General features: G+C 44.2%; 2 protein-coding genes across 2 annotated transcripts in view; both read left to right on the top strand.

Moving 5' to 3' along the window:
- The window catches only part of gtpbp4 (GTP binding protein 4), a 17,274-nt gene extending 15,827 nt beyond the window's left edge, over nucleotides 1–1,447 (top strand). Inside the window, exons 15-17 of the mRNA XM_062530810.1 lie at nucleotides 19–84; nucleotides 375–518; nucleotides 1,049–1,447. Coding sequence (XP_062386794.1) covers nucleotides 19–84; nucleotides 375–518; nucleotides 1,049–1,201 — 363 coding nt within the window. The 3' untranslated portion in view covers nucleotides 1,202–1,447. The remainder of the gene's footprint in view (nucleotides 1–18; nucleotides 85–374; nucleotides 519–1,048) is intronic.
- Nucleotides 1,448–14,437: 12,990 nt separating this feature from the next.
- The window catches only part of LOC134075241 (Krueppel-like factor 7), a 7,768-nt gene continuing 7,205 nt past the window's right edge, over nucleotides 14,438–15,000 (top strand). Inside the window, exon 1 of the mRNA XM_062530807.1 lies at nucleotides 14,438–14,788. Within this exon, the coding sequence (XP_062386791.1) occupies nucleotides 14,687–14,788 (102 nt within the window). The 5' untranslated portion in view covers nucleotides 14,438–14,686. The remainder of the gene's footprint in view (nucleotides 14,789–15,000) is intronic.

Raw genomic sequence — 15,000 nt, 5'->3', positions numbered from 1 at the left:
GTTGTTGTGTGTTCTCAGGTGGACAGAAGCACTCTGGAGCAGGAGATGACTGGACTGGGCCTAGACATGGAGGACAAAGATCAGGTGTGTGTGTGTGTGTGTGTGTATGTCTATGTGTGTAAGTGTATGTATGTCTGTGTGAGAGTGTGTATTATGTGAATGTATGTTTTTAAGTGTGTGTGTGTGTGTGTGTGTGTGTGTCCCACTACACTGAGGTTTAGTAGTAGTAGTAGTTCTGTTCTGATGTGACCTCTGAACTCTGCCCTCTGCCCTCTGCTGCAGTCCCACTACGCTGAGGTGTGTGTGTGTGTGTGTGTAGTAGTAGTTCTGTTCTGATGTGACCTCTGCCCTCTGCCCTCTGCCCTCTGCTGCAGTCCCACTACGCTGAGGTGGCGCGTCGCTCCCGGAGCGTTGCTAAGAAACGCAAACGTGACGCATCAGAGCCGCCCACATCACGCACACGCAGCCAGAGCGCCAACAAGCCGCCACGAGACCAGTCCGGCCTCAGAGACGTCAAGGTACACACACACACACACACACACACACACACACACACACACACACACACACACACACACACACACACACACACACACACAACCGCCACGAGACCAGTCCGGCCTCAGAGACGTCAAGGTACACACACACACACACACACACACACACACACACACACACACCCCACGAGACCAGTCCGGCCTCAGAGACGTCAAGGTACACACACACACACACACACACACACACACACACACACACACACACACACACACACACACACACACACACACACACACACACACACCCCACGAGACCAGTCCGGCCTCAGAGACGTCACGGTACACACACACACACACACACACACACACACACACACACACACACACACACACACACACCCCACGAGACCAGTCCGGCCTCAGAAGTCAAGGTACACACACACCCACACGCCACGAGACCAGACTGGCCTCAGAGACATCAAGGTAAACACACACACACACACCACCCACATTCCTCCCCTGACGTGTGTGTGTGTGTGTGTGTTGTCCAGATGGTGAAGAAGACGAAGCTGATGATGAAGAGCTCCCAGAGGGGTATGAACCAGCAGGGCCGTAAGGGCGAAGCCGACCGCCACATCTTCAGCCTCAAGCCCAAACACCTGCTCGCAGGCAAGAGGAAGAGCGGCAGCACCAGCCGACGCTAAACACACACACACACACACACACACACACACAAGCCCAAACACCTGCTCCCATGCAAGAGGAAGAGTGGCAGCACCAGCCGATGATAAACATACACACACACACACACACACACATACACACACACACAGTGAGATAATCCAGAGGTGTCTGATGAGTGCATTTGTATGCTGGTGTTTTCCGTGGTGTGTGTATGGAGTAATTAACCCCTTCATGTCTATGTCTAATAAATCCATTTATATACATTATAGTGATGCTCTGTGTGTTTATATATCATAGTGATGGTCTGTGTGTGTTTATATATCATAGTGATGGTCTGTGTGTGTGATTATATATCATAGTGATGGTCTGTGGGTGTGTTTATATATCATAGGGATGGTCTGTGTGTGTGTTTATATATCATAGGGATGGTCTGTGTGTGTGTTTATATATCATAGTGATGGACTGTGGGTGTGTTTATACATCATAGTGATGGTCTTTGTGTGTTTATATATCATAGTGATGAGCGAGCAGTGTATAAACAACCACACAGACCAATAAAATAAAGGGAACACTTGTTGATAGGAGTATAGCAACAGGTCAGTCACACTTGTGGGATATTGATCTACAGTTATGCAACAGTGGTGGTTTTGAATTGGCTTCACCTGCTTTGATGTCAACGAAATTTACTATTTTGAATTTTCAATTTAATGTCACTTATAGAGCGCCAAAACATTACACATGTCTCATGGCGCTTTCCAGAGTGTTAAACATTCCCATGAGTAACAGGGGCAAGGAAAACCTCCCTAGAATTGGAGATACATATAGGAGGAAACCTCGGGCAGATCCACGACTCAAGGGCCCAACCCATCTGCCTAGGGTCAGTTACAGTACAGTAAGGTCATTTTAGTGTCAAAGTCCAGTGTAGGGGGTAAATTGTCCGTTAATAATTAGTAATTTTCTTAGGATAGTGATGGTCGCTAGGATGCGTGGGCCAGGAATCCGGGCAAGGGGACCACAGCAGGCGATGGTAGGGCAGTCATAGGGATGGGACTTCAGGTGTGATGAGGGCAGTCATAGGGATGGGACTTCAGGTGTGATGAGGGCAGTCATAGGGATGGGACTTCAGGTGTGAAGAGGGCAGTCATAGGGATGGGACTTCAGGTGTGGTGAGGGCCAGGCACAGGCACAGGGATGGCTGATGACTGGTAATGGTTTTATATACTGTAGGGGGAAAAGAAAGAAATAAAGTGGGTTAGTACTACTGCATGTCATGATGGTTGGTATTAATAAGCATATCAATGGTGATATAAAATGTTATACTAGAGGGAAAAGGCAGAGGGGGAGAGGGAAGTAGAAGGAGTTGAATGACCGGACAGGGAGAGGAGGAAAGAGGGAGAGTTGAGACGCCGGCTAGCTGTGCAGTCAGAAAAGGGCTAGAGGGAGAGGAGAGAGAGTTGTACGGCATGACACATGAGAAGTCCATGACAGCGCTATGCTAAAGCAGCATAACTAAGGCATGGTGGAGGGTAGTCAGCGCTATGCTATAGCAGCATAGCTAAGGCATGGTGGAGGGTAGTCAGCGCTATGCTAAAGCAGCATAACTAAGGCATGGTGGAGGGTAGTCAGCGCTATGCTATAGCAGCATAGCTAAGGCATGGTGGAGGGTAGTCAGCGCTATGCTAAAGCAGCATAACTAAGGCATGGTGGAGGGTAGTCAGCGCTATGCTATAGCAGCATAACTAAGGCATGGTGGAGGGTAGTCAGCGCTATGCTATAGCAGCATAGCTAAGGCATGGTGGAGGGTAGTCAGCGCTATGCTAAAGCAGCATAACTAAGGCATGGTGGAGGGTAGTCAGCGCTATGCTATAGCAGCATAGCTAAGGCATGGTGGAGGGTAGTCAGCGCTATGCTAAAGCAGCATAACTAAGGCATGGTGGAGGGTAGTCAGCGCTATGCTATAGCAGCATAACTAAGGCATGGTGGAGGGTAGTCTATAGCAGCATAACTAAGGCATGGTGGAGGGTAGTCAGCGCTATGCTAAAGCAGCATAGCTAAGGCATGGTGGAGGGTAGTCAGCACCAGCACAGGTGTGGTCAGTATAGCCACCATGGGACGCATGACTGGGGCACCAGTCACACAAACCCACAGCAGAGGTGGTCCGTTCCAATAACACCCTGAGGTGGTTGAAGCTCCACACTGCACCATACTATGGGAAGCACTAAAGAAATATGTTTTAAGTCTAGACTTGAACATAGGGAGGGTGTCTGCTAATCGAATTGAGGGAGGAAGATTATCCCAGCGGAGAGGTGCGCGGTAACAAAAAGCTCTGCCTCCTACTGTAGTTTTTGAAATTCTTGGAATTACAAGAAGTCCAGTATTTAGTGATCGTAAGGGTCTAGGTGGATTACATGGGACTAGAAGTTCTTTAATATATTCGGGTGCCAGCCATTCATGGCTTTGTATGTTAGAAATAGAATTTTGAAGTCAATGCGACTTTTAACAGGTAGGCTAACCATGTAGAGATGCTAGGATGGGGGAAATACAGTGTATGTTCATATTTTTGGTCCTAGTGAGTGTGCGAGCAGCTGCGTTTTGTAAGCTGAAAGCTTTTTATGGTTATGGTTATGGTTATGGTTATGGTTATTTGGCAGACGCCTTTGTCCAAAGCGACATACAAATAAATAACAGTACAAATTAAATTAACAGTGAACAATTACAATAGGGAGAATAGTAGCCTAATATTATCAGTAAAACAATAATTTTAAGCACTAACCTAATGAGAAATAAAAACAGTGAAATGAGAATAGAAATCAAATAAGTCACTCAGTTAATTAAATATAATAATAATAACTAAAGCATGGTATGGCTAAATTAAGGACAATAGCAAAATAAATGTCAAATTCTATCAATGGACAAATTATAACAAAACAATACTATTATACAAACCATAACACATCACAAACTCAAAGGACTAAGTGCATATTGAACAAATATGCCTTAATACCCCTCTTAAAAGATCCAAAGCTGTTGCTGGAACGGAGAGCACTGGGCAACTCATTCCACCAACACGGAACCATTGAAGAATAGGATCTACAATTTGACCTAGCATGTATGGTTGGTCGACATAACAGACGCTCCTCAGAAGATCGCAATGGGCGGTTGGGAATGTACATCGTGATTAAAGAACTGAAGTAGCTGGGAGCAGATCCAGTCAGTGTCCTATAGGCCAGATTTTAGACCGGTATTATTGCAGCCGGCGCATCACAATAGTCTCGCCTGGAAGTGACAGAAGCGTGGACTCATTTGATCAGCGTCTGGTAAGGATAAGGACATCCTTATTTGAAATGTTAAGGATAACGACCTCCTTATTTGAAATGTTTCCTAAATGGACAAATGAAGTTTTGGTGTGATTATTTAGTGAAAGTTCCTGATCAATTATAACTCCTATATTTTTTAACACTTGTGGATGAGGTCAGTGAGAGATCACTATATGTAGCCTGTGATGTGGATAAGATATCCCTCATCCTTTTAGGACCTAAAACCATAACTTCTGTTTTATCTGAGTTCAATAGCAGGAAGTTAGTCATCCAAATGTTTGTCTCTTAAAGACCTCCTTATGTGTCAAATTTGGCTAACAGGGTTAATTCATCGGGCTTTATGGAAATGTACACTGCTCAAAAAAGTTTGAAAACACATCAGATACATCATGATGCTGGATATCTATGCTGATATGGCCAACTATGAGACGACCCCCAAAACAGGAATGGCTTTACAGGTGGTGGCAACTGGTAATGTTTCCATCTTCATCCTTCTTGACTGATTTTTCGCTAGCTTTGCATTTGGATAGGGTCAGTGTTACTGGTAGCATAAGCCAGTGTCTGGAGCCTGCATATCAAGAGCATGGAAGAGATTCCAGGAGACAGGCAGTTGTTATAGGAGAGCAGGGCAGAGTGGTAGAAGGTCCTTAACCCAGTAGGACCAGTATCTGCTCCTTTGTATCTTGGATCTCAGCTGTTCTCTTGCCGTCTGCGATGGATGGGGCACCTGTGACTGGTGCTGCTGGTGTTGCTGGACTGTGGTTCCAGGGCCGAGGAGCTCCTTTCTGCTGATGGCTGGACTATTTCAATTCAGCGCGGCCTGCTGTGGACTCAGTTGACTGTCAGCTAGGACATCGGTGGCTGGTCAGGGCAGAGTGGTAGAAGGTCCTTAACCCAGTAGCAGGACCAGTATCTGCTCCTTTGTGCAAGGAGGAACAGCAGGAGCCCTGCTAGAGCCTTACAGAATGACCTCTAGCAGGTCACTGGTGTGAATGTCTCTGGCCACACTGTCAGAAACAGACTTCATGAAGGTGGCCTGAGGGCCCGATGGCCTCTAGAGGGACCTGTGCTCACTGCCCAGCACCGTGGAGCTCAATTGGCATTTGCCATAGAACTCAACATTGGCAGGTCCGCCTCTACAGAAGAAGAAGTACTGGCTACGATTAATACAATGTCCTTAAACAAAAGTCCTGGACCAGATGGCTTCTCTGTAGATTTCTACAGGGAGTTCTGGCCCGAGATTCGCCCAATCTTCATGGCAATGGTAAATAATTTCTGCAAGGAAAAGACACTTCCTCAGACAATGAACCTTGCGCATATTAGTGTCCTACTTAAAGACCCCTTACTTACACTACGTAAAGACCCTTTACAATGCTCTTCTTATCGACCTATAAGTCTTTTGGATCATGATTACAAAATTATCACTAAACTCTTAGCTAGAAGGCTGGAATCTATCCTACCCACACTTATCAATCCTGACCAGTCAGGCTTCATAAAAGGAAGATATGCAGCTGACAATATAAGACGATCATTAAATATAATAAACTGCTTTAATAATCAGCAAAAACCCTCTCTGCTTCTATCTTTAGATGCAGAGAAAGCATTTGATAGGGTGGAGCTTAATTTCCTTTTCTCTGTCCTTGATAAATTTAAATTTGGTGATAATTTTATAAGTTGGATTAAAAGTATTTATAAGAGCCCTAAAGCAGCAGTTATCACAAATGGGCAATGTTCAAACCTGTTCTCTTTAACTAGAGGAACCAGGCAGGGATGCCCATTGTCACCCTTACTCTTTGCTATAATGATTGAGCCGCTCGCCACACTTATTAGAAGTAATAGTAATATCCGAGGCTATAAGTTGAATACTACGGAACACAAATTGTCACTATTTGCAGATGACATTCTCTTATATATTTCAGATCCGGAGCACTCCGTCCCTCATTTGCTAAGTACAATTAATGAATTTGGTAGATATTCAGGATACAAGATTAATCTTAATAAGTCCAATGCGATTTTTTTACACATGACACCAACTGAAAAAATGCTTGCCTCGAGTGGGTTCAATCCCACTCCAAAAGGTTTTAAGTACCTAGGCATATTCATTATCCCAGAATTGGAGAATTTATTTCAAGAAAACTATACTCTCCTTTCTTCCAAGGTCAGATCGGAACTATCAAGGTGGACTTCACTACCATTATCACTCTTAGGAAGAATACATTTAATTAAAATGAATGTTCTCCCAAGATTTCTTTTTCTTTTTCAGATGCTTTGCTCGCTTCCAGATGATTTTTTCAAGTTGATCAATAACTCTTTTTCTAGATTTATTTGGAGTAATAAAAAACCTCGTGTTAGTCTCTCTACTCTTATGAAGCCAGAAGCCTTAGGAGGCTTGGGATTACCGAACCTTCAATACTACTTTTGGGCTGCTCAAATGAGGAACCTAATCTCATGGATAACAATGAGACAAGAATCGTTGTGGGTGAATATTGAGTCAAAAATAGTCGAACCACTGACTCTTAGCTCCCTCATATTCATAAATCATTTTGAAAAAATTAAGAACATAGGCAAGTGTTTTACTGTCGTTAACACTTTACAAACTTGGAAAAAGTGTAGAAAGAAAATGGGAATATCCTTTGGTACCTCCGTTCATTCACCTATATTTCTAAATCCAGACCTTAGATCCCAAGCTACCTTATCTAATACAAGTCAATGGACTAATCTTGGTATAGTACAATTTAAAGATGTGTTAAATATGGATCACAAGATTAAATCATTCATGGATTTAAAGTTACAGTTTAAGCTTCCAGATAAGCTATTCTTTCAGTACTTACAACTAAGAAGCCTGATTACAACATTTATTAAAGAAAGGCAATTAAGGTTTGAATTATCGGAAATAGAGGAGTTGCTATGTTCTTCTGAAACTTTAAAAGGGAAAATAAGTATATTTTACAACCTTATGACAAGAGAAGGCCCATCATCATTTGTGGGGTTGAGAAAGATATGGGAGAACGATATAGGGAAAATATTTGATGACAAAGCATGGTTAAATATTTGTAATAACATTAATTTCCCTTTCACTAGCAATAAAATCAAAGAAGCAAATTTCAAATTTTTCTACAAAACCTATTTAACCCCTTCAAAAATGCACAAAATATCAAAAGATATCACAGCTGTGTGTCAAAGATGTAATAAGGCCGAAGGGACGTTCATACACATGTTTTGGGATTGTAGCCTGTTAAAAAACTTTTGGGGCTCAATACATTCATTTATTGAAGTAGTCTTGGGTAGACAGTTCGAACCTACCAGGAGTCTATATCTACTTAATGATACAAAGGCTTTAGTCCTAGATCAGCCAAAAAGAAGAATATTCATTTTGACTACTTATTTTGCAAAGAAATGTATACTTTTATTTTGGAAGAATGCATTACCCCCATCTTTTAAGACTTTTGTGGACCAAATATCTTCTTTTTTGCCTTTAGAGAAAATGACATTAGAGAAATATAACAAAGGCTATCTGTTTGATGAGTTCTGGTGCCCTATAATTTCTGGTTTGATAAATATGAACAGGTAGATTCTAAGCCTTGACATGATTCACATTATAAAGAAAAAAAATGATAATAATAATAATAACAATACTACTTCTACTAATAATAAACCTTATGTTGGTTATTAAATATATGCACACTTTGAGATTGAAAGCAATGCCCTCCATACACATTTCCTTTACTTTTTTTGTTCTCTTTATAACGTAGCCCTATCTTTTATCTTCTCAATGTGTGTGTGTGTGTGTGTGTGTGTGTGTGTGTGTGTGTGTGTGTGTATATATAGACATATGAATGTATTTTCTGTTCTACGTAATCTCTTCTTTTACTTTTATTTATTTATTTATTACCGCCTCTAGCGCCCTGTGCTTTTCACAGATGAGAGCAGGTTCACCCTGAGCACATGTGACAACACATGAAAGGGTCTGGAGATGTCATGAAGAATATGATACTGCCTGCAACATCACTCAGCATGACTGGATTGGTGGTGGCTTCGTGATGGTCTGGGGAGGCACCCTTGGACAGACCTCTGTGGGCAAGACAACGGCACCCTCACTGCTCTTAGGTATCGGGATGAAACGTTCTGACCCTGTACTGGTGCAGTGGGCCTTGCGTTTCTCCTGGTGCACAATGATGGCCACATGTGGCGAGATTGTACAGGCAGTTCCTGGAGGATGAAGGAATTGATACCACTGACTGTCCCCCACACTTCCCTGACTTAAATGCAAAAGAACACATCTCGGACATGATGTTTTGGTCCATCCAACACCCTCCTTTCATTTCGTAACACATTAACCAGTCCACATCAGCATAGATATCCAGCATGATGTATCTGATGTGTTTTCAAAGTGTTCCTTCAACTTTGTGTATATCATAGTGATGGTCCGCCAGTTTTCTTTGTTTAAAATATTCAAAAAGGAAAAGCAACTGGACATTTAAGTGTTTAAACAGAGCAAGTGTGTGTGTGTGTGTTGTGGAATAGAGCTAAACACACACAGCAAGACAACATGACAAGAGGGAAGTTGACCAGCTCCAGTGTGTGTGTGTGTGTGTGTGAGTGTTGTGAGTGTTGTGACTGGCCACTAGAGGGCACTATTGTAATCAGTCGAGCAAGAGGATTCACAAGCCGCCAACCTGCTGGATTAGTCCTGGAGCAGTCATCACCCAACACTTACGGCTGAACTATTGCAAGCAGCCTGCGGAGATCTTGTATTGATGACGAGAGATCTGGACCTGCAGTCCTCTCCAGCACATCCCAAAGGGGTTCTGGTCTGGACTCTGTGGTGGCCAATCCATGTGTGAAACACACACACACACACACACACACACACACACACACACACACACACACACACACACACACACACAATCCATGTGTGAAAATGATGTCTCATGCTCCCTCAATCACGCTTTCACAATGTGAGCCCAATCAAATGAGTGTTGCCGTTGCCACCTTGGAATGCTTCAATAAAAGAATGTAATGTCCGCAACACTGTTTGGAGCTCCCTTAAAAAAAACAAGCAACGTTTCCACCCTACTGGGTCTTCATCAGTGTGTGTCTGTCTGTCTGTGTGTGTGTGTGTGTGTGTGTGTGTGTGTGTGTGTGTGTGTGAGTGTGGTCACTCAGTGTGTGTGTGTGTGTGTGTGTGTGAGTGTGGTCACTCAGTGTGTGTGTGTGTGTGTGTGTGTGTGTGTGTGTGTGTGTGTGCATGTGTATGTGTGTGTGTGTGTGTGTGTGTTTGTGGTCATTCAGTGTGTGTGTGTGAGTGGTCACTCAGTGTGTGTGTGTGTGTGTGGTCACTCAGTGTGTGTGTGTGTGTGTGTGTGTGTGTGTGTGTGTGTGTGTATTCAGGTAGTCAGTGTGTGTGTGTGTGTGTATGTATGTTCAGGTAGTCAGCTGACCTCAGTCTTTGGGCACAAAATGTGGTGGTGACCTTTTTGTTGGTATTACAGTTTTTTCTGAATGCTTAAGTGCCAATTGTGATTCTTGTAGCACAATTTCTAAAACTATTAATACGTATAGCAAAACCACTCACTGAGTTTGCGAAACTAAAAGCACAAACACTGCTTTGCACTTTTTGTAACACACAAGTGCAATTCACTGCACAGCACTCTTTTTGCGGAAGTTTAAACACAAAAGCTGCTTTACACTCAATTCCCAAATTTCCAACACACTCCTAGCAAAATTATACACATGTATGGCTGTTATTTACACTATTACACCAACTGTCATACACACATTTATTATTATTTACACTATTACACCAACTGTCCAATTATACACACATTTATTATTATTTACACTATTACACCAACTGTCTGGCACACTGTCACAACATGAAAACTGTTTTAGACAATTAGTTCCCTTTGCAATCAGCCTAAGCAGTGTGAATATGGCACAGGTAAGATATCCGTGTGGAGTACAATGGAGGGAGCAGGAAGAGTGAGAATTAGAGGAGGCCAAGGAAGAGGACATGGAGGTGAAGAAGAGGAGGAAGAGGAGGGGAAGAGGAAGGGTAAGAAGAGTAAGAAATAGAATTACTGATGACATCAGAGCTGCAATAGTGGACCATGCAATCAACCATGGAATGAGCCTGCAGCTGGACAACGGATTCAGCTTGATTCAACTTGAGCCGAAATGGTCAACGGGTTCAGCTCAACTTGAGCCGAAATGTTAGTGTCCATTTGGCTGCTTTGGTCTGCAACTGGTGTACAGATCACCCACTCTTCACTGTACTACTACTTTATACTGTAGATCACCCACTCTTCACTGCACTACTTTATACTGTAGATCACCCACTCTTCACTGTACTACTTTATACTGTAGATCACCCACTCTTCACTGTACTACTACTTTATACTGTAGATCACCCACTCTTCACTGTACTACTTTATACTGTAGATCACCCACTCTTCACTGTACTACTACTTTATACTGTAGATCACCCACTCTTCACTGTACTACTACTTTATACTGTAGATCACCCACTCTTCACTGCACTACTACTTTATACAGTAGATCATCCACTCTTCACTGTACTACTACTTTATAATGTAGATCACCCACTCTTCACTGTACTACTACTTTATACTGTAGATCACCCACTCTTCACTGCACTACTACTTTATACTGTAGATCACCCACTCTTCACTGCACTACTACTTTATACTGTAGATCACCCACTCTTCACTGTACTACTACTTTATACTGTAGATCACCCACTCTTCACTGCACTACTACTTTATACTGTAGATCACCCACTCTTCACTGTACTACTTTATACTGTAGATCACCCACTCTTCACTGCACTCAAGCTCCCCTCACACTCTCCATTCTAGAATCCAATTGAAGAGTTCTTCTCTGCCTGGCGCTGGAAGGTCTATGACCGTCATCCCCATCAATGCATATAGCCCTTATATATCTATGGTCATCCCCATCAATGCATATAGCCCTTATATATCTATGGTCATCCCCACCAATGCATATAGCCCTTATATATCTATGGTCATCCCCATCAATGCAAAGCCCTTATATATCTATGGTCATCCCCATCAATGCAAAGCCCTTATATATCTATGGTCATCCCCACCAATGCAAAGCCCTTATATATCTATGGTCATCCCCATCAATGCAAAGCCCTTATATATCTATGGTCATCCCCATCAATGCAAAGCCCTTATATATCTATGGTCATCCCCATCAATGCAAAGCCCTTATATATCTATGGTCATCCCCATCAATGCATAGCCCTTATATATCTATGGTCATCCCCATCAATGCATAGCCCTTATATATCTATGGTCATCCCCATCAATGCATATAGCCCTTATATATCTATGGTCATCCCCATCAATGCAAAGCCCTTTTACAGGCAATGGAAGAGGCATGTGGGGATATTGACCAGGCATCGTGTCAGGCCTGGAGAAGATATTTCCCCTGGTGCCTTGGACATGAGGACATTGCATGCGATGTAGATGAAATGTTGTGGCCGGACCCAGAGAGACGACATGATGTACACTGATTTTTGTCTCAGTGAAATTATTATTTTATATTTTGACTTTGTCTTTGATTTGATGAGTGTGAATAAACACCAATACTTACTAGTTTGGATCCCTGTATGTTTACAGAACTATGACAAATGTATGACCTCAAACTGACATACTGTAGCCTACCTTGTGCACAGAGAAAGCAAAAGCCAGATGTGTCTTGTATTCATACCATCAGTGTGTAGTTAACACATTGTGTGTTTAGTAAATGATGGCTTGTGTTTACTGTTTGACACAAAAACACCATTTTACTGTAACAAAGGTGTGAATCAAGCTGTGTTCGCTTTTGATAATTTGAAGAAATGTTCATAAGCAGTCAGAAATAAACTGTACGCTTTAGTTTTGTTGAGCTCTTGGTCAGATTGTGTGTTTGATGGTGTGTTGACAGGGTAGACTTCCTCTGGTGACTTCCTCATTTTGCTTTAGGATATCCCCTGTGTGTGTGTGTGTGTGTGTGTGTGTGTGTGTGTGTGTGTGTGTGTGTGTGTGTGTGTGTGTGTGTGTGTGTGTGTGTGTGTGTGTGTGTTACTGAGTATCTACTGACTAATAACCTTAAATCTGCAGTGTGATTAATCCAGTATGATGTCACTCAGAAGCAGTGATTACACATGTCAAACGTCATGAAAAGAACACACACACACACACTCATCCCTTTCTCTCCCTCCCTCCCTCCCTCTCTCTCTCCCTCTCTTCTCTGGTTGTGAGGTGATGTATGATGTCATCTCTCCCATACGGGAACAGCCTTTGGGAATAAGAGATGTTTACACATCGCTATAGTAACTATCACCAGCAGTCAGCATCAGCACCACTCCAGTCCAATATATCTGATGCCAAGAACCCAGCTGTGTGTGTGTGTGTGTGTGTGTGTGTGTGTGTGTGTGTGTGTGTGTGCTACTTTATGTAGCTTTTGTTCTAAATAATGCTGTGTGTCATCTTGATGAGTTCATTTCTATTTACAGGATTTCCCTACACCTCCACCCTACACCACCACCCTACACCACTGCTCTACACCACCACCCTACACCACTCCTCTACACCACTCCTCTACACCACTCCTCTACACCACCACCCTACACCACTACCCTACACCTCCACCCTACACCACCACCACCCTCCACCTCCACCCTACACCACCACCACCCTACACCACTCCTCTACACCACCACCCTACACCACTCCTCTACACCACCTCCACCCTACACCACTCCTCTACACCACCACCCTACACCTCCACCCTACACCACCACCCTACACCTCCACCCTACACCACCACCCTACACCACTCCTCTACACCACCACCCTACACCTCCACCCTACACCACCACCCTACACCACTCCTCTACACCACCACCCTACACCCTACAGCTGTACAGACACACACACAAACAGCAACACAGACACACAGACAGACAGCTCCAGACTCTCTCTGTCTCTCTCTCTCACACACACACACACACACACATACACGTGCGCACACGCACACACAAGGTACACAATAAGGACCAAGATTACCACACACACACACACACACACACACACACACACACACACACACACACACACACACACAAACAAGGTACACAATAAGGACAAAGATTACCACACACACACACTCAAGGTACACCATAAGGACCAAGCTTACCACACACACATACACACACACACACACAAGGTACATCATAAGGACCAAGCTTACCACACACACACACACACACACACACACACACACACACACAAGGTAGGCCTACACCATAAGGACCAAGCTTACCACACACACACACACACACACACACACACACACACACATACACATAAGGACTTGCGACTCAGCTTGCGACTCTCAGTCTGTCTCTCATGAGCTGGCACACACACACACACACACACACACACACACACACACACACACACACACAGTAGGTTACATGAAAAGGGGGGGGGGGGGGGGGGGGGGTGGCGAACTTAGAGTTGGACACACGGGCACTTAGAGATCACACCTCTCATTCGTTGTTCGTGTGGCCAGCAGCGGGAGCACGCAGAGATCGCTCCCCGAACCTACGGAGCTTTCAGTCGACTGCTTGCGTGCGCCTCGAGCCTCCGCGCCACAGCCACAGCGCTCTCTCGACTTCCGCAAACGAGGGCGGGTCGCATGCTTATAAAGGGCTCTAAAAATAGTCCGCGTGTCAGCCAATAACAACAGGCAAGCTGATATACCAATCGACCAATCAGAGCAGGGCAGACTACTCCCGTCAAAACATGATTTGAGTCAAGCTTCGGGATTGGCTCATACGTAGTCGTCGGTTTACCGCGTGGGGGGGAGGCTGGAACGTCTGGCTGAGAAGTGGGAAGCTGAGCGCGCACGCCACACGCGCCGTGTTCTGTTTGGCAAACATAAACTCCGTCCGCGGACTGGCGCGACTAGTGCGTGCGCACGAACATTCTAAAAGAGCGTGAACTTGAGACGGGAAACACATCAAGCACGAGAGCATATGAAGATCTGCAGCGGAGGTCGGAGTGCAACTGTATTACGAAGCAACTCAGTGATTATTTAATTAATTAGAAGTGCTGAGAAAAGTGCTTCGGCTGCGCACGGGACGCTGCGATGGACGTGATCCCGATGTGCAGCATCTTTAACGAGCTCCAGACGGTTCACGACACCGGATACTTCCCCGCGCTCCCGTCCTTGGAAGACAACTGGCAGCAGGTATTCTAATTTACTCGTAGCCTATATTCCTCACGGAGCAGCGATGATCGTTTGCGTTTGAACTTCACACATCTTTACTCTTTCTTATACTCGTTTAGAAGTGATACACCAACTCTCTGTGACGGCGCGCGCTCTCCGTTCAGGCGCTCGAGGGGATTTAAACTGAACGGACTCCGGGGCAAGTGCGTGTGTGTGTAAAGTTTAGTTGGGCT

Source organism: Sardina pilchardus, chromosome 2 (assembly GCF_963854185.1).
Source record: "Sardina pilchardus chromosome 2, fSarPil1.1, whole genome shotgun sequence".
Taxonomy (NCBI): domain Eukaryota; kingdom Metazoa; phylum Chordata; class Actinopteri; order Clupeiformes; family Clupeidae; genus Sardina; species Sardina pilchardus.
The sequence above is the reverse complement of the archived record's forward strand: the minus strand, read 5'-3'. Positions and strand labels throughout refer to the sequence as shown.